The 23607-nt window shown below is 48.0% G+C and overlaps 1 protein-coding gene across 5 annotated transcripts in view; it reads right to left on the bottom strand.

Annotated features, from left to right (window-relative positions):
- Positions 1 to 227: 227 nt before the first annotated feature.
- PLCH1 (phospholipase C eta 1) overlaps positions 228 to 23607 on the bottom strand; it is a 62661-nt gene continuing 39281 nt past the window's right edge. The window contains exons 8-26 of one of the 5 annotated variants that reach the window (XR_007628039.1): positions 22915 to 23118; positions 21676 to 21796; positions 20623 to 20794; positions 19716 to 19823; positions 18940 to 19101; positions 16391 to 16462; positions 13952 to 14046; positions 13207 to 13304; positions 12547 to 12726; positions 12352 to 12459; positions 11956 to 12080; positions 11435 to 11519; positions 10742 to 10888; positions 10269 to 10348; positions 8899 to 8958; positions 8061 to 8421; positions 2883 to 5543; positions 838 to 917; positions 228 to 348 (exon numbers count right to left, since the gene is read on the bottom strand). Coding sequence is in view for 3 of the 5 variants with exons in the window: in XM_050308743.1 (XP_050164700.1) it covers positions 3451 to 5543; positions 8061 to 8421; positions 8899 to 8958; positions 10269 to 10348; positions 10742 to 10888; positions 11435 to 11519; positions 11956 to 12080; positions 12352 to 12459; positions 12547 to 12726; positions 13207 to 13304; positions 13952 to 14046; positions 16391 to 16462; positions 18940 to 19101; positions 19716 to 19823; positions 20623 to 20794; positions 21676 to 21796; positions 22915 to 23118 (4271 nt within the window). In the remaining 2 variants the exon portion in view is untranslated. Of the gene's footprint in view, positions 349 to 837; positions 918 to 2390; positions 5544 to 5843; positions 5873 to 8060; positions 8422 to 8898; positions 8959 to 10268; positions 10349 to 10741; positions 10889 to 11434; positions 11520 to 11955; positions 12081 to 12351; positions 12460 to 12546; positions 12727 to 13206; positions 13305 to 13951; positions 14047 to 16390; positions 16463 to 18939; positions 19102 to 19715; positions 19824 to 20622; positions 20795 to 21675; positions 21797 to 22914; positions 23119 to 23607 lie in introns of those variants that run through there. The other 4 variants (XR_007628040.1, XM_050308745.1, XM_050308743.1 and 1 more) reach the window with 4 other exon arrangements.

The raw sequence follows: 23607 nt of genomic DNA, 5'->3' as shown, positions 1-23607 counted from the left end.
AAGGGCTTTATTCTGACTCCAGTGTCCCCCAGCTTATGATCCAGGCTGGGGAAGGGGGCATTCCCAGCTTTCCCAAACTCTCCCATTCCTATGGCTGCCCAGCACTGTCCATGGAGCATCTGCCCTTGGGTGAGATCATCTGCCAGCACACTGATCCTGCAGCACACACACCCCCCCTCCACCACCTCCCCCCGCTCTGGGCTGGTGTCACCAGTACTCACCACTCACAGCACATCACCAGGGGGACAGGACGAGCAGCAGGGGCTTCAGGTATCCCAGGACTTCTTTACGGCAGGATCATCCCCACTGGAGCAGCTGGACTGGCAGCAGGTAAATTTGTTTATATCCCTTCCATTCCAGGAAAGAAAATGAAGCTTGTTCATTAAACTAAAAACTGAGAAAATATATTGATATCTATGATATAAACTATAATAGAAATGAAATCCGTTGGAACTGAGAATATAACCTGGTAGAGAATGCAGTAAATCTCCCTTAAATACTGGGTTTACACCAAGACTTCATTTGAGAGTGACATCTGCCCAGCTCCAATTCATCTCAACTTCCCCCTCAGCGCAGAGAAAAGTACAAGTTCACCAGATAAAGGGTGTCTTTACCTTCTCTTCCATCTTTTGTCCTTGCCCTACATTCCTACTATTTGTAAGTTCCAGGTTCAGAGCAACAAGGAGAGTTTTAAGCAAAGGATAAATTACTGTTCATACAGACTCTCACCTGGAAAAGAAACTGAAACGTTGAGGTTCCAAGCACCTCTGCCTGAACAGTTCCTGACTGAACCACACATTTAACAGTGGGCACAGGAACAGCCCCTCCAATCTTTACCTGCCTATCCTGCAAGGGCAGCACGGCCTCGGCTCCTCTGGGCTCAGTTCTTCCTGGCAGAGGGTCAGTGCTCTCCATTTCTAGCAAATGAAGAGGTAGATGGTCAAATGATTATCCTGTAGACACCTGGGGCACTTGCTTTAACAGAAAATACTAAATTTAATCCTATTAAAGGTAGAAAATTACACCACTGAGTTTTTAGTACTTGATGTTCACAACTAATCTTTGCTCTCTTATAACTGTGGATTTAGAAGCAAGAGACAATGTCTGACTTTGGCTGGGACCCCTCTCCAGTTCAAACATTTTATACTTCCAGCCTTCCAAACAGCCACCCCCTGCCCCAGCTGCCCCGTGCAGAAGGCTGCTCAGACAGGTATTTTCATGCTCCTGTCCACCACACCTGGGATTTCCTGCATTCCTCATGTGTAAAGACACATATTTAAGGCCCGAATCCATGACTAAATACCTACTGAAATTCAAGTTCTGCAGACTGAAAGCTTCTGTTACATCACCACCTTTGCAGATACAAAAAGAGTCCTCCTCATCAGCTCTCCATGTCCAGGCCCCAAAGTGCCCTCAGGAGATCCCTGGAGCTGCCACACACCCCCTCTGCCTTCTCACCTGGGAGGGGTCACCACAAGAGCTGTGAACACCCCGAATCCTCTGACTCGAGTTCCTGCAGGCTCAGAGCTCCCAGCAGTGAGAGGGGACGAGGTCTTGGCACATCCCAGTGCTCCACCACCAGAACAACTGTGTGCAAACCCAATGTAATCTGAATTTCAGTGAGACAGGGATAAAAAAACCCCCAAACACCAAGTCCAGTGAGGCAGGAAAAACCACTGAGTCTGACCTTTGGCTTGAGGCTGGACTACAGAAACCTGCCCTGTTTCATCAGCCAAATTCCACTGTCACACAAAGAACTGTCCCCATCTGGAGGAACTCCTGGAATTAAGGGGATATTATAAGAGATTAAGTGATGAAACACCACCACACTAATCTATTCTGACCTCCTGCAAGCACCCTACAATGTTTCTAAACTACTTCTAATTAAAACCAGTAACAACCTTCAAGATTTTTCATGCCCTGTGCTGGTAATCTCATCATTTGCTTATTTACAAGGCACTTCCTACAAGGCTTCATTCCCACCTTCCAAACTGCACCACGGGTACCGAGGTAGAAATGCAGGTCCAAAGCTTAGGGGCTTCAGCCAGCACCTGGTTCTGTTCCTCCATGGAAAAATGCTTGTTATTTAAGAAGATCCACTGTTCTCTCCCAGGTGATAAAACAGCCTGTGTGATAGCCTGAATGGAACAGTCAGACCTACTCACATGGGGCTTGTGACCCAGAAAAGAGACAAGAGTTCAGCTGCCAACCTCCAGCTAAGAACCATCATCTCGTGAAAACTGAATTCTTCCTTTCTGAAATCCTGCTGCAAGTTCCTGCCCAGACAGATGTCTGCAGTCACCAACCACTGCTAGTTAAAGCACAGATCTTCCTGCTACAGCTTCAGAGAACATGTAAACAAGTGCTTAAAAATCTATTTTAATGACGTTTTCAAGAATAATAATACTCTGCATTACAAAAGAAAGAGGTAAAAGGTACATCTTTTACATATCAGAAAAACTTACAGCAAAGGCAAAGAATATCTTAAAACCAAAATAAAGCTATGTTGTTCCCTACAGGGAAGCTTCAGGTGTCTGAGATTCCTTCACCTAATTAATTTTCAGCCTTCATAGAAAAAGGTGAACAGTCAAAACAGTTCCTCTCCCAAGTCAGCTTTAACCATCCCCCTGACCATCGGCAATTTAGCAATAAAATTACAAATATACAGGGAACGGATCTGCTACTGCACCAAAGCTACACACACATCCAACAGCAAAAATACACAAAATACACAGAAATTTAGTGTTTTCATTCATAAATGCAGAATTGCTCCCACATTCCACTCTGTCCCAAAGCCAGCATTCAACACGGTGAGCAAGAAGGAAGACAACAGTTGTCATACTCCACAGAGCAGGCAGAAGACAAATCTACACAGGACTCACAGATTCGGACTAAGCCTAGTTCTACAAATCCTTTGCTGTGGCCTGCCAGTCCGTACATGAAGCCATGTAAGATCAGTAACAGCAGGCAGGAAGCAGTGCTGCCAACCAAGGGCCTGCTGGGCACAACCAGCCCCGGTCCAGCCCCCAGCCCGAGGCCCTGCCCCGTTCCTGGCTCCTGACACCACAGTGCTCCGTGGAATCTGCACAGAAGGCCAAAGGGGATCACCAGAAGTGTTTTCCAGCCAGAGGGACAGGACATGAGGAACACGATGCCATTGCAGTCGCTGCAATGTCAGCTTTCAGCGTCACAGACACAGAACGCTACCAACACTCACTGCATGCACAGCCCCAGCCTCATCGCTCGGGGATCACAGCAACGCATCCCTAAGGGTGGAACGTGGCTCTATTTACATCAGCTCCGACAGGAAAGGGCACGTTAAATCCTGGCCGAATCAGCAGCATGAAATTGCATTTCTAAATAATTTAAACGCTCCAAACAGCGTTTCTCACTACAAATCCTTCATTTCAGTGAAGCAGTCTGTAAACTGGGGATGTACAGGGATGCAGCCTACAGCCTGAGCAGGAAGTAGATCTCGGGCTGGTCCTCGGGGCTGGGCTGCAGCTGCAGCACCGAGTCGTGCTGGTAGAAGCGGTCGGTGCAGCCGAGGTGCAGAGCGGAGCACGAGCCCTCGGGCACGCCCCGGCCCTCCACGGGCTCCCCGGGGAAGCTGCCCAGGTACCTGGCGATGTAGGAGCCCGTGGAGTGCCTGTTGGCCACGTGTGGGGACGCCGAGGGCCTGTTCCTCAGCACCACGCCGGTGGCGGTGCCGGTGGCGGGGGCTCTGTGCCTGCTGGCCTCCTGCCTCTCACGGGCACGGCTGGCGATGTTGCGCACGCGGCTCTGGCTGCGCGAGGACAGTTTCCTCACCAGGGCCCGGGGACAGTCGTCGTCCAGCTGGCCCGGGCCGTGCCGGGGCTCCTCCTGCTCCGGGGACAGCAGCTCCCGCAGCCGCTCCGTCAGCGCGTCCGCCGAGCGCGGCCGCAGGCTCCTCATGGCGGCCAGCTTCTTGTCCCTCATGCCCGAGGAGATGAAGCTCCTGCTGATGTACTGGTACTTACTCTCGAAGTTGCAGGAGATGTCCTCTGACGTCAGGTCTCCCAGGCTCTTGGACTTGCAGGGGCTGCTCTGCTGGATGGCCGGGTGAGAGGGGAAGGGCAGAGCACTCGGCAGCAGCGGGGGGGCTGCGCTGAGCTGGCACCTCTCGGGGGCACACGTGACATTTGGCTGCTTATCTGAGCGATGGGGACACAACACCCCGGCATCTGCACACGTGGCAAGGGGGAGCTGGCTCCCTGCAGTCCTGAAGGTGTCTGAGGAGGCCCGGGCAGCAGCACAGAGCCCAACAGCCGTGCTGTTCCCAGAGGTCCTCTCACCACCGTGCCCGGTGTCCTGCCTCTGCCTCAGTCTCAAAGGAGAAGCCAGCTGGCTCATGTCCTCCCTCCTGTACTCACAGGCAGTTACCAGGAGATCCTGGGAGTCCCCATCGACCTCCACGAGGCTGCTGCTGTCCGAGTTCTCACCAGGGACAGGGTCCACCAGCATCTCCTCAAAGACGAGGTCATTGGATGCAAAAGAACTGGCAGACTCAGGCCCTTCCCAGCTCGGCCCGGATTTTGTTCCACAATTTCTTTTGGGGTTTGCATTTAGCAAAGAGATGGGTGAAGAACATGGAGAGCCAGGCAAGTTACTTTCTAGACTATTGACTTTTTTCTTGGGAACTAATTCCCTGTGGGTCTTACATTCAGAAGCTGGAGCTGCCCCCTGGACAGTCGTGCACGTGGAATACCCTGCAGTCCCTGGGCTGGAGAATGTGGTTGTATCTGGAGTGGAGAATAACGGGGATTTGGTGGATTTTGTCGGAGTGAAGCTGTGCTTACAGGGGCTGCTCAGACCTACAGTAAAGCCCTGTGGGTGTGCAGCCACCACACTGAAGGGCTGGCTGCTGCTGTTGTGGTTTGAGACAGTGGTGAGGTGGGTTTGGTCCCCTGTGACATCCACCTGCCCGATGAGAGCAGACACAGCGCTGTCCAGCTCGCTCTCAGTAGCCAGAGAAACCTCATCTATGAGGCGAGAAATGTCACTGTCCTGCAGGGCCAGCGTGGAGCGCAAGTCAGGGCTGTCAGAGCCAGGGGGAGAAGGAATGTCAGGTAAAGAAGGAGGTGCTGCAGTGCTTTTCTTGAGGTCGTATTTGTGATTCTCCATATCTGCTTTTTCAGAAAGAGAAGTCCCCACCAGAGTGGCTTTGCCCTCCTCAGATCCCTTGGTGTCATCTTCCCTTTTACTGTCTGCACAGTTTTTGTCGTGTGGTTTTTCTGTGCAAGGTCCAGAGTCGGAGTCCTGCTCTGGTGGGACAGTTTCACCAGAAAGATTCTCTTCCTGACAGTCCAAGAGATGATTTGTTTCAGTTACACCTCTTGCAGAAACTAAGTGTTCAGGTTGCTCCTGAGGAGGTGGTAGCAAAGAGTCAGCTGTAGAATCCCTCTGGCCATTCTCCTTGAATCGAGATCCCAAATTTGAAGTATTTGCCGTTTGCTCCGAACACGGAAAAACAGATTCTTTCGAGTTTGTTTCCTTCTCATTTGTATTGTCATCACTGTCGGCTGAATTAAATAAGAAACATATTAGTTGCATACAAGACTCTGTTCTGTCTATCAACAACTCTTTTGTCCTCAGACAGACAAATGGAGCACGCAAAATTAGGTACAGTTGTGACAGAACTTAACCATGGAGTTGTGCAGGTTTAGTACAAATTATCTGAGTGATACGAACAAATGGCAAAATACAACTGCAGGCACTTCACTGAAACTTCCTGGAATGTCTATTACATCAGGCAGGTGATGTAATACTCATTGTAAGTAATGTTAATGAGGTACCATGTCATGGCTTGCACGTGGCATTACCTTCAGCTGTGTTCCTAGTCAGATTTGTACTACAAAGAAGCGTGGCAATAAAGACAGAACAAAACAGCTCTGTTAAAACACACAACACTTGGAAACAAGATGCATGCTTCAAGCTGAGTAAAAAGCATCAAGTAGATGGACTCCAGACATGTGGTTATTGCAAAGTGTCACAATTTAAAGGATTTCATTTTGATATTCCACCAGCATGCTGCATTCACAGGAGCAAGGAGTTGAATTCCTTGAAAAACACACATTACATGTTTTCTCCACCAAATCCTCTTACTTGTCTTTATGTGCCAAATCTGAGCTCCATGACTCCCTGCTTTGGAGTTTAATTAAGCAGGGACTGTAGGAGTAAGCTTGGTTTGATATATGCTGGGTTTCATGTTTGCTCAACATCAGGTACCCTGGGAAGCAGCAAGGGGAGCCCTGATCATACACCAACAGTGACTGAGCCCCCTCGATGGAGCAGGAACTGCTTCTAGTGAGCATGGCATTAAATGCCCAGCTCCAAAAATCTGAAAACTTCCCAAGCTTTCCAGTGCTCCCAGACTAGGATGGAAGAGATGCACATTTGTCTGTAGATTTACTTTTTCTATAAAGAATGTAGGAGAAAATGGACAGCACACTGCCCCCTTGGCATAATTCCAGTGGAGCAGCAGAGATGCTCAGCCTTTAGCAAGACAGGTGTCTGTGAGACAGCCTCTTCAACAGGGTTAAGGAGCCAGCCTTTTGGAGACTCTAAAGGACAGGATTCATCCCCTGTGACAGCTTTCTAGTGTTTCTTGTGTCTTTGTAGCACCTTTAGGAAGAGACACCTAAGAAATTATTGCATCTGTTGCAAGGAATGGCTGAACTGTATCATCTTCACAGGCTTATCTAGAGGACCTTTCAATTTAAACCACAGCATTTCAGAGTTATCTTCCTTTACTAGAGCATCCTTTTTCCTGCCTACAGTTTCTTCTCATGGTGCTGGAGAAAGCCCTGGGTTGACTTTGCTCCCTCAGGAGCTTCTTTTACAAGTGATGTGCAGATGAGCTGCTCCTTCAAAGCCACTGATGTGGGCCAGCAGCACAAAGGTGGCTGATCAGCATGTCCTATCAGTGCCAGTAGTTACATTTCAGTGGCTCCTGCAGTTGCTGGAAGTGGCTGCTCTGCAGCTGAAGTGATTTGGAGCAGAGCAGCCTTTCTGTCACCCCCTGGCCAAGGGAGGCTCTCAGGGTGCTCTCTGCCTCTCACCAGGGCAGAGATGGTGGTGCTGGCTGTGCTGCTCCACCAGTCCCTCAGGACTATTCCTCAAATCCGGGCTGCCAGAGACAGCTGAGGATCTGGGGACAGCCTCTGGAAGTTCCTCCCAAATAAACCAAAACCAGCCCCAAAAAGCAGTACTGACACCCCAGACTAGGGACTAGCTCAGGGTGGAGACAGCAGGTCTAATGAATCACAGCCATTGGACTCAAAGCTCCCTAGACTATCTACGTATTCCAGTAAATCAAATATTAGGCAGGTCCAACACAGTAACTTTGCTGCAGTCATGGGAATAACTGGATTTCAAAGCAGGGTCTATCCTGGATTTCAAACCAGGGCTATTACTGCTGAACACACTGAGAAAACTGGGTTTTACAGCTATTTTAGGGGTGAAATTGTACTGAGTATCAATTACCTAAGACCCAGACTTTATCTTAACACATGCTTTCCATATAAGTTGATCAAATTCAGTGACCTAGGGTAAGAGCCAAATATCAAGCCTGTTGGATACAAAGTTTGACCTACTTTTACCCCTTTTACATCTAATTGAAAGTCTTTAGGCACACTATCACCAAAAATATATGCTGCATGCAGTTCTTCCTCCTGGAAAACAGGGAGAGGAACCCCCCCTGCCAGCAGCTCTGTCTCCACAAGTGAATGGAGAGCAGGAAACCAGACACTGATGAAGTGCAATGGAAGGCTGGTTCTTAAATCACAGAGAAATTTGGCAAGTGTCCCTAAAAGAGCACTTCTAGGAATTATTGTAACTTGTCTGCCCAGCTTGCAGAGCAGACAGCTTTCCAGGGTGTCACTTATTTGAGGAGCTGATAAAACCCTACCAACTTCAGCCCCTGTAATTTTGTGCAGTAACTCTGGTCTGAGTTGAATGAAACTACTTGCCCAGGGGCTAATCCTTTCAACAGACTATTTCAGCTCACTGTATCAGCAGTACTCTTGGCAGCATCTTACCGGAGGTGTTTTCTTTCCCGCTGGCGTCCTGGGCGGTGTCCTGGGCGGGGCAGGGCAGTCCCACCAGCAGGAACTTGTCCACGGGCATGGAGGCGGGGCGCGCCTGCAGGCTGCGCTTGGGCCGCCGAACCACCCCCTCCTTGTCCTTCAGGTCTGCGGGCTCAGATGCGCTGTCCTTCATTTCAGCAGCCTCCAGGAAGCCCATCTTGCTCTTCTTCCTGCCCTTGGCGGGCGCGCTGGCCGTGCGCCGCAGCAGCCGCTCGCCCAGGGATCTCTTGCGCACGTAGCTCCCGCTGGGCTCGGCACAGCCCTGCTTGGGGCTCTTGTTGAACAAACCCCGCAGCCCCATCAGCTGCTTGCTCTGAAAGGACAAGGAGAGCCACGCTTTGGGCTGAGCTCACACTCAGTTAGAGGTGTACGAGGGAAAGAGCTGCTTCCAGAGCGTTTGTGAATGATGCAGACAAAGAGCAGAACTCAGCAAAGCAAAAACCCACACCAAGCCACTCACAACCACTCTGACCAGGGAGCTCTCAGCTCAGGTCTCCACGGATTCATGCATGTCTGTGCTTCCCCCCATCAGGATGGCAGCCTGCCACAGTTCCAGCAGAGGTTTGCTCCAAGCCCCCTGAGGGGGGCTGGCGAGGCTGTGAGCAGTGTCTGCAGTGACAGGCTGCACACTAACGGGGGGTTTACAGGCACGGCCTTCACCACAGCAATATCCAGATGTCTCAGAGCCTGGATGGACAATGATGCCAGTTTGGCAGCTGCAGATCATGCGACTGGGAAGCACTGAAAGGCCATGCCCAGCAAGTGCAAAGTGCATGCTCGTGAGCTCTACCTTGGTGGCTCCTAGAAAGTGCAATATTGTGTAACTGGGGTTGAGGATTAAAGGGCTCCACTGAAAGGCAAAAAAAATGCAAATCCATTTGGCTCATGTTCTCAAGACTGCCACACAAGCAAATTAGGTTAATACAGAGCAAAGCATTTAAAAAACTATTTGTTAGTCTAATATAAGTGTCTCCCAGAAGCTTGGCCAGATCTCACTCTGAGGATGCAAACATGCATTCAGCCTACCAGAAACAATAATATCACTGCCCATCACTCAGGCAAGCATCAGATGAGCAGACTAAGGGATAGAGATCAAATCCCAGCAGGCCTCCCCCTCCTTGTCCTGCCTTCCCTCTGCAGCTGCTCTCTACTGGTTTTATTGAACATATTTCCTCTCTGAAGAGCATGTCAGCCAAGAGCAGCAGCCAAACACTCCTGCAAACCATCACCAAGGCGGGATGTGATTTCACAGATGCCCCCAGATGTGCACACAGCTGGGTATCTGCTGCAGATGTATCCAAGCTGTGATTCCGTTCACTGATCTAATGGGATCAGGGAGGATTTCAGTGGATTTCAGTGGGGGTCTGGAATACACCAAGTCTCAGCCCTGGGTCTTTCTCCATGGTATTTTTTTTAATCTCTGTTCCTCTGAGCTTTCCTTGGGTGCCGCACAACACGTTTGTCATGACATTCTTTGCATCCTCTCTCAGAAGGGACAAAGACTGAGAGCCAATCTCTGCAACCTACACCCTTCATAAAGGTCAGGTTTTGGTTGTGCTTTTTTTCCTGTTTATGTTCGTTTTTTAAATCACTGGAAAGGTGCTATTTTACTTCAGCACCCTGCTGAACATAGTCATAGTTTCTTTGTGTTGTTTATCTCCAACCACCTCCTGTAAACAGCTCAGAAAGGCAGAGGAACCAAAATGCAGGGAAAAAGCACAGTGCTTTTACTTTCATTTTAAAAATGGTTCAAAATTAGCAGAAAACCAAAATGTATGCACTGAAACCTAAAATTAAATTAGGTTAATTTAAATTAATTAAATTGGCTGCTAGAAATAGCTTGTCAAAGACCATGTTCTGGTGCAATTACAATTCTCAAGATTTACTTCTAAAATAAAATCAGTTCAGCACACTGAAGAAATGCACTTCCTGTATGAGACATGCTGATTATTAGGTGCTGACAGTAAGAACATCTAAGTATGTGAGCACTAAGGGTAGAGCAATGGTATGTTGTGGGTTCCTTGCTGATCTCCTGATAGGAACCCCCCCAACTATGAGCCTCCTCCTTCTGCCTCCTGAGCACTCCAGCCCAAGAGATCCTGTGGTGTATTTAAAACCACTTTTATCAGAGGGAAGATGCACATTTCCAGCTATACTCACCTTTCCATAGGTCTCATTAATGATTATATGAACAAATATGGATGCTTCTGTCAGTCCTTCTAAATACACGTGGCGATAGCCTGGTGAAACAGAAACAGAAATATTTGCACACAGATAACCCCAAAGAACCAGCAGTTTGCATTTCATGCACACCTGGTGATGACTGTCCACAGAAGTGATGTATATACCATAAGCCACCTTCAGTGAACTCCTTATGCTCTCACAGGTTTCTCCAAAGCCCCAGTACAAATCACATCAACGTTATAAAGGACACCAGTAGTAATGTCCAAAAGCACAGACGACCAAACTCCTTCAAGTGTGGGTGAATAACCCACCCTGACACAACAGGAGAGTTGTCCAAGAGGTGCCAGAGATACAAGCATGTATCACCTCATGCTGGTACCCTCATCTGTAGGTACAGCTGTTTGTTCCTCGGCTGGATTTGCAGGTCAGGGAGAAGCAGTGGGACTCACCAGGCAGGAGGCTGCTGAAGGCCACAGTTCTCTGCCCCACAAAGTCCCTCCCGATGGGATCGTGGTCCCAGACCAGGAACCGCACCAAGGCTATTTCGGGCATGTGGATGGTGAAGGTGAGAGTTTCCTCCCACACAGGATTGAACCCTGAGAAACAACCAGCACACAAAGCTTGGGAAACAAGTCCAGAGCAAGTGCTATCCTCAATTTTCACGATGCACAGCAAGAGGAAAGGGACAGCAACACACGTGGAAACCCATTACTTGTTGCTCCTCTAGATCTGGGCACTCTCAACCTCCATCATGTCAGGCATTAAAGGTGAGATTTGTCTCTTAGACTGCTTTCTAAACAAAATGGTTCTGCCTGAGCAACTGGCAGGGATACCACAACAAGGTGTTGCTCTGCAGAACTGAGCTATATAGATAGATATTTGAACTTCTGCATGAAGGAGATTTAAGAACAACCCCAGAGAAAGACAATGTGGTGAACAGCCCTTCCCTTCACCTCTCGCTTGGCTGCCTCCCCACACCAGAAATTCTATCTAAAAAGCAGAATTCATTTGTTAAAACACAATCATTTGATTTCACCAGATAAGAAGCTTGCAATTTAGAAAGTAATAACAGACTCTGAATCATTTATAATTACTTTATGTTTTACTCTAAGAAGAAGAAGAAATCACTCAGATTATCTTACCATTGTCGTCCACCACCCTGGTCTGATCTTTACAGCAGTCAACAGGTAACCCAATGATTTCCACCTCAACAAAGGGATCTATTATCTATTTATTAAAAACAAAATATTTTAAAAGCAAGCCAAGGATACAGGTGAAGGTCAATTTTTAAGAAATTAATGCAGAGAGTTGATTTAAATTCATATGAGAATTCAAAACCCTTTGATTGACACAGATTTTCCAGCAGCACTATTGTGGGAAATGGTTTCATGAAGTCCAAGCTGATGTATGGTTTGCAGTCTCCAGAGCTATGGACAGCTATGACTGATTTGCAAACCAGTAAAGTCACCTTTAACACAAAGCAAATTGGTTCTTAAGCATCATGTGTAGGGTACAGACTGGGGGAAAATGTAGTATCAGTGACCAAAAGCTTGACAATATGTGAAGTTTACTGGTGGATTTAAATAAGGAGAAAGTTTTTTGAGCCACATGCTGCCCTGTCACTCCAGGAGCTCTCATGGAGCTGTTGGGATCAGTCTCTCACCTCTCCTCGGTCCCCTAACATTGAGTCAGGAGGCTTGGGGAGCTGCTGCCCACTGATGATTTTCAGAATAAGCTGCTTTTTAGGACTGGCAGGAAGTGGATCAGCAGAGTAGGGGTTGAATGTGCCTAAAAGATGGGAAGAATGAGAAGGGTAAGGAAGGAGATCCACAGAATAAGTATCATCCCCAAGATGCACACACATGGCCAAAGTTCAGTCAGAGGTAACAAACAGTATGGGGCAGCTGCCAGTAACTTTGAAACTCCCTTCTGTGAATGTATGGAAATATGAAAGATTCTATTTCTGTTTTTACTTTCCTTATGCCTTCCAAACATCACTGTGAAGACACTCTGTGAAAGGCCTGACAGCTACAGTCATAAATGTACAGCAGGACATTACCTTTGCACATCTGCTGAGGTTTGAGGACATAGCCACAGTTGCCATTTACCCTGAATTTTGCTTCATTTAACTGCATCACACGTCCCTCAGACTGGTAGTTCAGGGCCACTGAAGGAGAAAAGTCAGGTGTCACTGACAGGGGTAACATTCCTCAGCACACACACAAGGGAAGCGAGGTTTTCCTGGCACACGTACCCAGCTGGCACCCAACGTTCCAGTAGGGGACGGGGTTGAAGTTGCTGGAGTCGATCCGGTAGGCTGAGGGATAGACCCTGGTCAGCTGCTTCTGGTTGTAGAGCATGAACTGCTCCGCCTTCTGCTGCACGGCCTGGTGGGCTCTGGTCTCACTGAAGGACAGCACGTTCCCTGTCGAGCCTGTGTCATGGTCAGACAACGAGCAGGTGACACAGCAATCCCACGTGGGGCCTGAGCTCAGACCTCACCACACTGGCATTAATGCAGGGGAACATGAGCTTTACTCCAAAGTTCCACAGACAGATTGTCCTGTCTTACACAAATCATGCACCTTGTGTAACTGAAGGGCACCAGCTCCCCCCTCCAGGAGGGTCTTATGTTCTACCCTCAGGTTTTCACACCTGAAAGCCAAACCAGGCAAAAGCTCCAGCTGATTGCTGGGGCCTTTTCTCCTGTAGAACCCCAGACATGACCAAGTCTGGAGAATCTACAGAGAAATTTACTGCTGGCAGCATGACCAAAGGATTCACTGCTGTGGAGGGAGTGCCCAGCTGGGCTCTGGTTCTGCTCCAGTCCCCATGACCCACCAACAGCAGCACTCAGCCCATTCCCTCTCCCAGGTGACAAAGGCCTGAGCAGGCCCTGTGCCAGCCCCTGTACCATCATCCACGATGTCCTGGGCAGCCACAGAGTTGGTGTAAACCACGAGGTCAGACAGAGCCCGGCACAGCTTCACCGTCTTCCTCCGGCGGGCCAGTCTGAGGGGAGCACACACAGAAAAACAGCAGATTTCAGTATTTAAGGCATAATTCAATCCCCCTTTCTGTTCTTTTCATCAGTAAGGAAACAACCAAGTGTGAGCAGGGAACTGTGTGCAGCAAACCTCCACAGACAGGGCTCTGGGAGGATGCTCCCCTGCACCTCAACAGTCTCATTACACAGACAACATTTCATTTAAAACATAATGAAATAGCTGCACCACGGCTCTCCCAGACAAAACCAAGGAGCATTTCTGCGACAGCAAACACATTCTCAGTGGCACTGATTTGATTGCTTTCTCTTTACGCTCTCCCATGCAGTGAAGCTGCCCAGGAGGGGATGTACCTTACTGAACCTGCACGGTTTGCTCTGAGCACTGTTTACAGCAGGCAAAATGGGGATTGGCACCTTTCCACCAGCACAGTGTTGCTGTCACACTTGTCTCCAGTTTAAGGGTAATTGCTGTTTGCACCCTGTGACAGCCAATGCAATCAAAACACCCCCAGCAGTGTCAGAGGTGACACACGTGTCACACATGTGCTCTCGGGCACAGACTTCCCTGAGGCAGTGCCATGGAACTGCGGATGGCAGGGAACGAGCCTCTGGCTCCACCAGAGCTGCACACCCGTGGGGATTGCCAGCTCACCTGTGGGGATGCCCTGGGTCCCTCCCCGGGGGGTTCTGCTGGCTCTCGTCCTCATCCGACGCACTGGGGTGTTTGGCTGCTGCCCTGGCAGCTTTCTGTGGGGAAGAGTCAAGCAGGGCTGGGTCAGGCCTTGGGGTGGCTCCAGAAATCCACCCTGCTGTGGTTGAGCTCAGGGAGGTGTCAGGACCAGTGTCCTGCCCGGACCCCAAGTGACCCAGGGGCTGTGACAGCTGAAGCCCTGGTGGTTCCTCAAGGTTTCCATGAAGGACAGGCAGCACAAATCACCCGTGTCCTGATCTCCCTCCCACAGCCATGGAGCAGGTGTAGCTGCTGGTGAGCAGAGCCAGGCCTAAGGAAACTCTCTGTGCCAATGCTCAGTCCATCCCAGCCCACTGTGTGCCTGCAGCTCCCTCCCCTGCCCTCCTGGCACCAGCACAGCACCCTGGGCACTGGTCCTGCTGGAACCCTGATGGACTGGGCAGAACTTTCAAACACCATCTTTCTGCTCCCTTTTGAGCCACATACAAACACTGAAGTCATTCTATATTATTACAATTGTGCAGTAGAGAAAACAGCTTTGATAAAAAGATTAAAACCTAAAAACCACCATTTTTTCATAAGCTCCTATGATTTAATAGTTTCCAATTTCAACAATGTTATAGTTTTTGTAACAGTAACCACAGCTTCTTGTGAGAGTAATTTAATTCCCTTTTCATCATAAGGTAATTAACAATATAACTGAGAGCTCCTTATCCTTTTACTCATATGGTTCACTGAGCACAGATTTCTTTCCTCCTGTTGTGATACCCCAATATTGAACATCATTTAGTTTGCTGTGTTTAGTGCTGACATAAAGTTGATTATATTGGAAATCATTAGTATGGTTCAGTTTTGAATCTGAAGGCCTGCACTGAGGATGTTCCCTGCAGTTAACTGTCAAAAATTTCCAGCTTTAGTGCCTTTGTCCCTCCACTGGCAATTTAAAGAGTTTATCCATGGATACACTTGGCACAAGAGCTGCCTGAAAACATCACATGTCAATATTGCTGGGTGGATAATTCTGTATCTGCAAAAATATCAATAGGAATCTGCCTTCCCCTTCAGCTGGAAAGGCACTGGAGGTCCTTGTTGCCTCAGTCTACAATACAATCACTGCTTTAAAAAAAATCTATATCTATCCTTATTTTTTCAGCAGAGATGAAATGAATGGGCTTTCCAACCTGCTGTATCCATTAGGATAACTAGCTGAAGTAATTAAATTATTGACATGCTTTCCAGCCCCCAGCATAACCAGCAGATTTCAGTGGCTGGCTTTGGCCTGTGACATCTCATTCCACACATTGGTCTGGCCAGCAGGGAGCACAGGGTGTGATGTCAAGGGTCCACCATCAGGCCCAACAGGTACTTCCAGCTCTCCACACCCCCGGAGTGAGGAACGTGCACTGAGCCAAAGGTGCTGCAGGGCACCTTACACTGATGGCAGCTTGGAACTGCAGGGTAAATATGAGCCCTGACACTGCCTGCTCACGGAGTTTTTGAGGGCTCCTAGCTGGCTTCAGGGCAGATGGACTGGTGGTTGATTAAGTTCTATGAAACATTTCTTAATTGCTGTTTTTCCTAAACCACTGCTCAGATTCTCAGTCCCAGACCACGTTCCCTGCTTGGTGCAGCTCTCACCATGGATGGCATGGACCAGGAATAGCAGCATCTGGCAAGCTGGGGGCAGAGGGGGCTCTGGTGGTTCAAGGACTGGGCTGCAAACCTGCCACGTGCCCCTCTGCTCATTTACTGACTTTACATCTGCTGATTGACTCCAGGGGGCAGGAAGCTTTCAGTTGGATCAGCTCACATTGAGGATATAAATCCAAGCCTTGAGGCACCCTGGGAGCGTGGGAATAGGGGAGGTGGATGACAGGAGAACATTTGTCAGGAGATGGGAATGGGAGGACACATGGGAGCACTGTCCCTTTCGGTGGCTGCTCTGCCCAGCTGTAAAATGAGACCTCCCACTCATCTGGACTCCATCAGCTCTGGCCCCAGCGAAGGGCAGCGGAGCAGGGAGTGTGACCTGGCAGCTCCACAGACACAAACAGGATGAGCAAAACCAGGAGATCAGCACAGACGTGCTCGTGCAGAGCAGGAGCCCCTGACATTCGTCTGTGTTGCTCTTCTGCTGCTGCAAGCTCAATCAGAAAATCAGCAACTCCACCTCACTAGTAAAGGTGATCTTTCAGTCACACGAGATTCTTTTTGTTCCTTTTGAAGGTTCTCCCTCCTGCTGGCAGTTAATATTCAGAACAGCAGTGAAGACCCCAAGTGTAATCACACAGGCTTTCCTCACTGCCCCCAGACCCACCTTTCTCAAGCAGTGAAACATTCCCAGGGTCTCTGGAATGCTCCAGTCCCAGCACAGCACACAGAGCCTCTCACTTTACTCACCTTGTGTTTACCGAAGTTGCCCATTAATGATCGACCGTGAGACTTTTTTCCACCCTCTTTTGTGTCCAGGTTCTGTGCAGAGAAAGTGCAATAAAAAGTGTAACTAGATACCTTCAGAACCCTCTTTAAGGAGTCTGCTCCAGTCTCTAAAAGGCATCATTTCAATATGATACAAGTTCTTCTATGTCAGCCTCATTCACTGTCAGAGGAGTGCAGTGATTGCACGTGAGAGAATAAAAGTGAGTTAATGTCTGATCTGTGAACACAAATTGAAACCCAAAATCTTATTACAGGACATTTCTGATTTCTTTACATACTTCGTAGCTTAGACTCCTCTAATCAAAGAGAAAAATATTCATGTTAACACTCCAGACAAGAACCCAGGTAGAAAAAGCAGTCCAGCAGAACCAGGTGAGCAACAACAAACCACGTTTGAGTTGTGTTGAAAACAGCCACAAAGGAAAAGGGGGGGGAAATAATCTCCCAAAAGATAAAAATGGACTTTTCACAGGCAGCCTGGAGTCTGAGTTTCACATTCCCAGCCATGCCCTCAGACATCAGCTGGATAACTCCTGGCAGCATCTCGCTTCTTCTGTCAGAAAACACAGCCCTTCATCTTCTGAAGAGCAAAACAAAGCTGAAGAATATTCCCCCAGCATTTCACAAGTCCTGTGAACTCCAGCTACTCCCTGTTCAGTGCTGAGCTGGATTCACTTCTGGCTACCAGAGCAATCTGGGCACTCCAGGGTTCATTCGGTCCAGGAGAATCAATAACCCCTGTGGCTCCGTTCAAAACTTGTTCCAGCTCAGGCTGGAATTCTCTGGAAGATGTAGAAAGAAACTCTGGCAGAATTTTATTTTTAAAATAGCAAATCTTCGGGGAAATGAAGGGTAGATCAATAATGAAGTGAAGGAAAATGACCAGTAAAAGAGTAGGAAAATATCCCAAGTGATGCCTTTCTGGCTCATCAGTTACACAGTAACTGCTAGAAGGGAGCTGCACACCAGCAGGACAAAAGCCAGCTAAGGAGTTACACAATTCCCAAACCAGCAGGACGTTTAACCATTTAGATTTCTCTGTTCCAGGTCAACACTGCTGTAAATGAATCTTCCAATTGTTTTAGTGCATTACTCCTAATTGTTCAGCACTGTGTTGCTTCAAGACCCTTGGAAACAACAGTCACAAATCAATCTTCACAGGACTGTTACAACAGGGAAGAGATCTCTAAATATCCCTTCATAAATTAAAATAAGTCAATGAAAAAATTCTATCATTTAATCTTACCTGACAGATGCTTGAATAATGCACTCCCATTACTGGAGTATTTTAATATTCTGGTCACATCAGCGACATTAATGGGCAGTCTCAGGTATCATATCCAACACCTGATGGAAATTTGCATTCTTTAACCAGAACTCCCTCAAATGCTCTCTAGGGGACAAGCAGTTCCCAGATACCAGAGCATGTCAAATGTAATTATTTTAACACAAAATAATACTGAAATGGCTCATAACTGATCACATTCACTAATGTGAGGAGTCTGCTCTCCGAAATGCCACTTTTCTGACCTCTCAAGGCCAGAAGGAACCAGCAAACTGACTCGGTGTCACACTGCAGAGCCAGTCTGAAAACAACCTCCTGCCAGGTCAGATGCTTCGTCCTTTGCCTCTCACAGCTCCTTCCCACAACACAACCTCCCCAGCTGCCTCCAGCAGCACAAACCGGGGATGTTTTCTGTAGTCAAGCCTGGGAAGTCTTGACTTCAGGGAAGTCTCACAGGTCCAGCTTTGGAGAGAGATTGGCAGGAGATACTTAAGGCCCCAGAGTGGGAAGATGCAGAAAAAGCAGAGTTACGTGTACTCAACCTTTACAGTTCCACTGGTCAGAGCAGGCACAGCTCCCCAGAAAACTCTGCATTAACGTCACTGGGCTTTGCATCCAGTGATGGGTAAGGTGAAAGTGTGGTCACCACGGACTCAAGGTAGTAACTCTTGATATACTCAAAATTCTGACACATTTTGCTGTTTGTTTTACAAGAACAGTTGGATGTCAAAAGTGCAAAGAAATGTACCATTCTTATCTAGAGTACTCCGAAAAATCAGTTATAAAAACCCAGCACATTGCTCAGGGCAGGAAAAGCACAGTCCTGTGGTTTAGTGCTGTAGAAAACAGCTACCAGTGTTACAGGCAGCAGTGCCTGCAGTCAGTGTGGCCTGTCATGACAGGACTAAGGTGACAGAAAAAGGATCTTTCCCAATAACCCAGACACAAACCAAACTGCCTGACACACACCTGCAATATCAGTACTTACTGAATTGGTGTCTTCCAGGCTTTACAAGGGAATAAACCAGATTAGAATATACTGAACCAACATACTCTCCACATTGAACCATATACATTCTCTCCTTAGATATTTTCCTGAAATAGTTCCAAGTTTTCATTTTGGATAAGACCAGCCCTCAGAAATGGTTCCTAAGTTCCCATCTTTCTCATCTGCAATAGTGTGCAACACATTGCACTGCCTGGTGTTGAGCAGAACCCCACGTACCTGCTTCAGGTTAACATTGAAACTCTGGTGCGTTGCCTTCAGCAGGGCCCTCACAGTGAAGCTGTCAGGATCTTCCTTGTCTCTGATTTGGGATTCTTTTAACAGGGATTCCAGTTTTGTCCTTATAAAAGATTCCACCTGGTGTTCAGTTGCACCATTACTCTGAAAGGCATCCAAGGAACCCAGTTAAAGTGGATAATTCCTCCCCTCACCTGTAGGACAGCCCGAGGGAGCTCACATGCTGCTCCCAGCACTTCCTCTCTCTGAGCAAGAAAAGGCTTCCTGCATAATCCTGCCTTTTCTGCTGGTGGCTTTTAGTGCCATTTCCCTTTTCCTTTCCTCTCCAGTCCCCCTGACACAGCTCACACTGCCCCCCAAAGCACAGTCCCCCACCCAGCTCACCCCGGACCCAGCCCTGGGGCACTCTTTGTTTCACAGCTGTCACAAGCCCAACCTTCTCTTCCAGAAGAGCAGGAATTCTCAGCTGATGCACTTACACACTTCCTTCAAAATATCAGGCAACCTAATCATCAGGTTCCTGCTCCAAACAATAAGGTGAGGAAGGAATTGCTGTTAACAACACTCATATGGACTATACAGACTCAAACCAGTCTCTTATATAAGGCACTTAAAAATGGATCCCACAGAACATCATGCACCTGACTGAGGAATCAAACCCTTAGAAATCACAGACTCTGATCTGCTGAGGACTGTAAATAGGACAGGGACAGTGCATGAAGGAAATGCAGAGCTGGGCACCAATTGTGTGCACATACATAGCAGGTCTTTAACTTGCAGTCGTCCTCAATTTCATCAGCACTGTCCTCTTCCGAAACTTCTCCTTCCTCAGCATCTGCTCCCAGGCTGCAGGGCAACTTCTTCCCCTGAAATGAGGCAAACCCACGCACACCAAATGCACGTGTGCTCAGTGGAACCTGGGGCAAAGACCAAACTGCCCATTCCTCAGCTATGCCTTATGTACATTGAGACCAGCATTTAGAAATCATTCTGAGTCTCATGCAAACTGCTTCAAGGACCCAGATTATCACAGATGATATTTGGAGTATTTCTGGGCTCCCAGCTGCCCAAGGATTGCTTTGAGTGGACTCTTGGATGTATCAGGTTTACCTCTAGCAAGCAGATCGCTGTATATTTAAAACAGAACTCTAAAAATCAGAAGCTGAGATTCTGTTCCAGGTAGAGTAATTGCCCCCATGTGCCAAAGCAAATTAGACAATCTAATAAGCCACAAGTCTATTAATCATCCTCTCAAAAGTCTGCCTTGAGCTTCTTTCTTATTCTTCCCATCTTGGTCTTTGAAATTCCTTTGAGAGCAAATCCATTTATAGTGAGAGGCTCAAAGGACTGATCTTGCCCACAGCACCAACTCCAGTGCTCCAGGGCTGCTCCATCTCCTTCCAAAGGGCTCTTCTGCCACAAACACGGCTGAGGAACCCTGAAAACAGACTTATTTCATGAACTATTGCTCAGAGCAGGGCGAGGGTAAAGGCAAGACATTTGCACTTTTATATTAAACCCCAGAACAGTCTGTCCAAGGGAGGACTGTAGGATACTGTTCAGGTACTAAAGGCATAGGAACTGTTTCTGCAAAACCAAAATCTCCAATAAATAACACACTCTGACTCTTGTTGCATTCTGAACACACTGCCAGCAGCAAGTTACCTTCACCAGGATTTTCCCTTTCAGACTCTGAGGGCTGGGAAGCTGTCTGGGATCTCCAGTGCTCACAGATGACAGGTCCAGTTTGTCACCAAATATCTCCTTCAGGTACTGAGCGATCTTCTTTTGCTGCTGAATACTGCAGTGGTTCTCAATGGACAGGATCACTGGAAACCTGGAAACAAACCCCCAGGCACTGTCAGAGCTGTGTGTGGAGAGAGAACATCTGCACACTCACCACACCAGCTATGGATGCACCAGCCTGTTTCTCCCACAGATTTGCCCCTTTGTTTTCTAAACTCTGGGCAGCCCCTCAAACCTTGGCAAGGAACCCCATATGCCAACTCCACAACAAATGAAGAACCACCTCCTTCAGTTTTCAAATTACCCCCTCCTGTTTATCATCAGTAATGTCAAACTTTGGGGTATGTTTGGTTGGTTTGTTTTTCCCCCACACCCCCATTATTGGGTCACGTGTTTCCTTTCTCTGGTTTTAATAAAGAAAAAGAAGCATTTTCCCTTTGTTCTCTCTAAACTACTCAGAGTTCTCTACCCCCACTCATCATTTCAGACTGCTGTATATATATGGTTGAAGTCCATATTAAGTTGTAACACAGCACCATGGCAAATGAACCAGGCTCAGACCACTATCCCACATCTCAGTGTTTCCTCACACTATGCATGTGACAGCTTTTCAATTTTCCTGCTGAAATGAAGTACTTTCTGTAGGTACAGAACATCACAGTATTGATTCTGAAGGAGAATTTCCCTGTAGACCTGAGTGGGAAGTTCAGCTGAAAGATATTCAAGTGGCAGACTGTTCACAGTCTTACTGAGCTTATAGTGCACAGCAGGTCTAATCTGGGCAGAAGTTTCTCCCTCCATTGATGGGAAGAGCTTGTGCAGCTGAACAATGAACACGACACGGGCAAGACACGGGAGCAGAACCAGCCTTCCTGTGTTCAGAGAACACATGCCCTGCCTGGTGCTGACTGCTGATCTCAGCAAGGGATGAGCACAGGCACAGCTGCAGCTCCAGCCTGGCTCTGCACTTACTCGTTCTTGACAAAGGCGTATTTGTTGATGGTTTCGGCCACGTCCCGGAACAGGATTTTGGACGTCAGAGTGTATCCATGGTGCACCACTGGCTCCCCGTCAGGACCATCCCAGCAATCCACTAGCAACAAAAAGAGCCATGCAGTGAGAGATGCCCATGATCCTGTAGGTTCCTGCTGCTCCTGCTGCCAGCAGAACTCACACTGCTCCACCGTGCAGGGTCAACAAGGCTCCTTCCATCTCTCCTGACCTGCCAGTGGAGCCAAGACTAACAAGACAGTCCTTTCCTAAATCAAATGAGATTCTTGCAACCCAGAACTCTTTTCCTCTTATACTAAATTGAGGTGGTCTTTTTGTTTATATATAAAATTACAAAGGTGTAACAGGTCAAATAATGTTCACAGCTACCCTGGGAAAGCAGCTCCTGCTTCTGAAGGCAAGCTATTTAAGAACAATTTATCTGTTCCCACTCCTAATTTACCTTCCAGCTTTATCAATGATTATATGAAGAGCAGCATCAAATCCATCACAAGTAGAATGGACCAGCACAGGGTACTTTTCCTACTGATTTACTGTACCCTGCATTTACACCCAGCTCGTTACTGCTGTCACCTCTAGAGGAAGTTGTTCCCTAGGCTGTGAGGCAGCTACAATAGTTTTAAGGTCAAGCAAAATAACACACTATGTGTTCTAGTGAACTGTCCTGCAGAAGGGAGCACCCAATTTTCTCAGGTTCACATTTTCTAATGGATTTTTAAATATTTTTTTCCAGAGATGAGTTTTGCAATACTAATAGTAAGAAAAAAATTAATATCGAGCTTAAATTTGTCAAAAGACTGTATTCCACCCAGAATCTGGAAAAGTACTAATGTTTTATTATTATTTAAATCATGCAGAACTTAGGAATCCAATGTGATCTCCACATTCCCCCATAGCAGGGAGTTGGAACTGGATGATCTTTGAGGTCCCTTCCAATCCAAACCAGTCTGTGATTCTATGGTGTTTACAATAATTGTCTGAGATGGTCCTTCCCAATAAAAAATTCAGTTTAGGCTGCTCAAACACAAGAGTTTGCTGCTGAAGGGAATCAGACAGCCAAGCACTAATGCTTTGAGTTTGCCACTGACTCTGTGCTTCATGGAAATACCGGTCCCACCCTTCAGAACCAGCCAGGTCACTAAAGATGTCCCCATCAGCCCCCAGCCCCAGCCAGCGCCCTACAGAAACCCCATCACCCACCCTCGACGCAGCGGCAGCCGGCCTGCAGCACCCGCGCGTACATGTCCACGCGGGACTGGGACAGCAGCTGGTCCCCGCTCAGGTAGGTGTTGTGGGACGAGGCGATGAAGTAGTTGCAGAGGGGCTGCTCCATGTCCTGGTGCACGTGGCAGTGCAGGGGGTTGAACACGTCGCAGGCGGGGCTGCGCATGAAGTTGGTGAAGCCTGGAGGCAGAGAAGAGCCAACTGCAGGTGCCACGCGGCGAGCGGCACACGCGGCCGGGACACGGCCAGAACACGCTGCCCCACAGTCAGATATGGGGCCCAGGGCAGAAAGGGGAGCCCATCTGATGTCCCAGCTTGGAAGTAAATGCTTCTTTTCCTCCCTGAGTCTCTTGCTGATGCTCCTGTGCCGTGAACAAGCCCTGCCCTGAGTGAGGATGGAGTGGAGACAGGGCAGCAGCCACCCAAAGGAGAACTGTGGGGCTGCCACAGCCAGTTCACTAATCCAGCCATCCTCGCTCTAATTTATCTGAGAAGAGAGTACCTGGTTTATACTTGTAAATCAGAGCAGCATTAAACAGAAAAAGTTTTAAAAACATCTCCTTTAAGAATGAGAAATGTAAAATATTTCCAAAGGACTGTGCAAACAACATCAACCCCGAAAGCAACTCAGAGATAAAAGCAGCAGCAGCAAGGTTAAGAGGAACAGGA

This window comes from Myiozetetes cayanensis, unplaced genomic scaffold (assembly GCF_022539395.1).
Source record: "Myiozetetes cayanensis isolate MyiCay16 unplaced genomic scaffold, myiCay2020 scf13, whole genome shotgun sequence".
NCBI classification, from domain to species: Eukaryota; Metazoa; Chordata; class Aves; order Passeriformes; family Tyrannidae; genus Myiozetetes; species Myiozetetes cayanensis.
The sequence above is the reverse complement of the archived record's forward strand: the minus strand, read 5'-3'. Positions and strand labels throughout refer to the sequence as shown.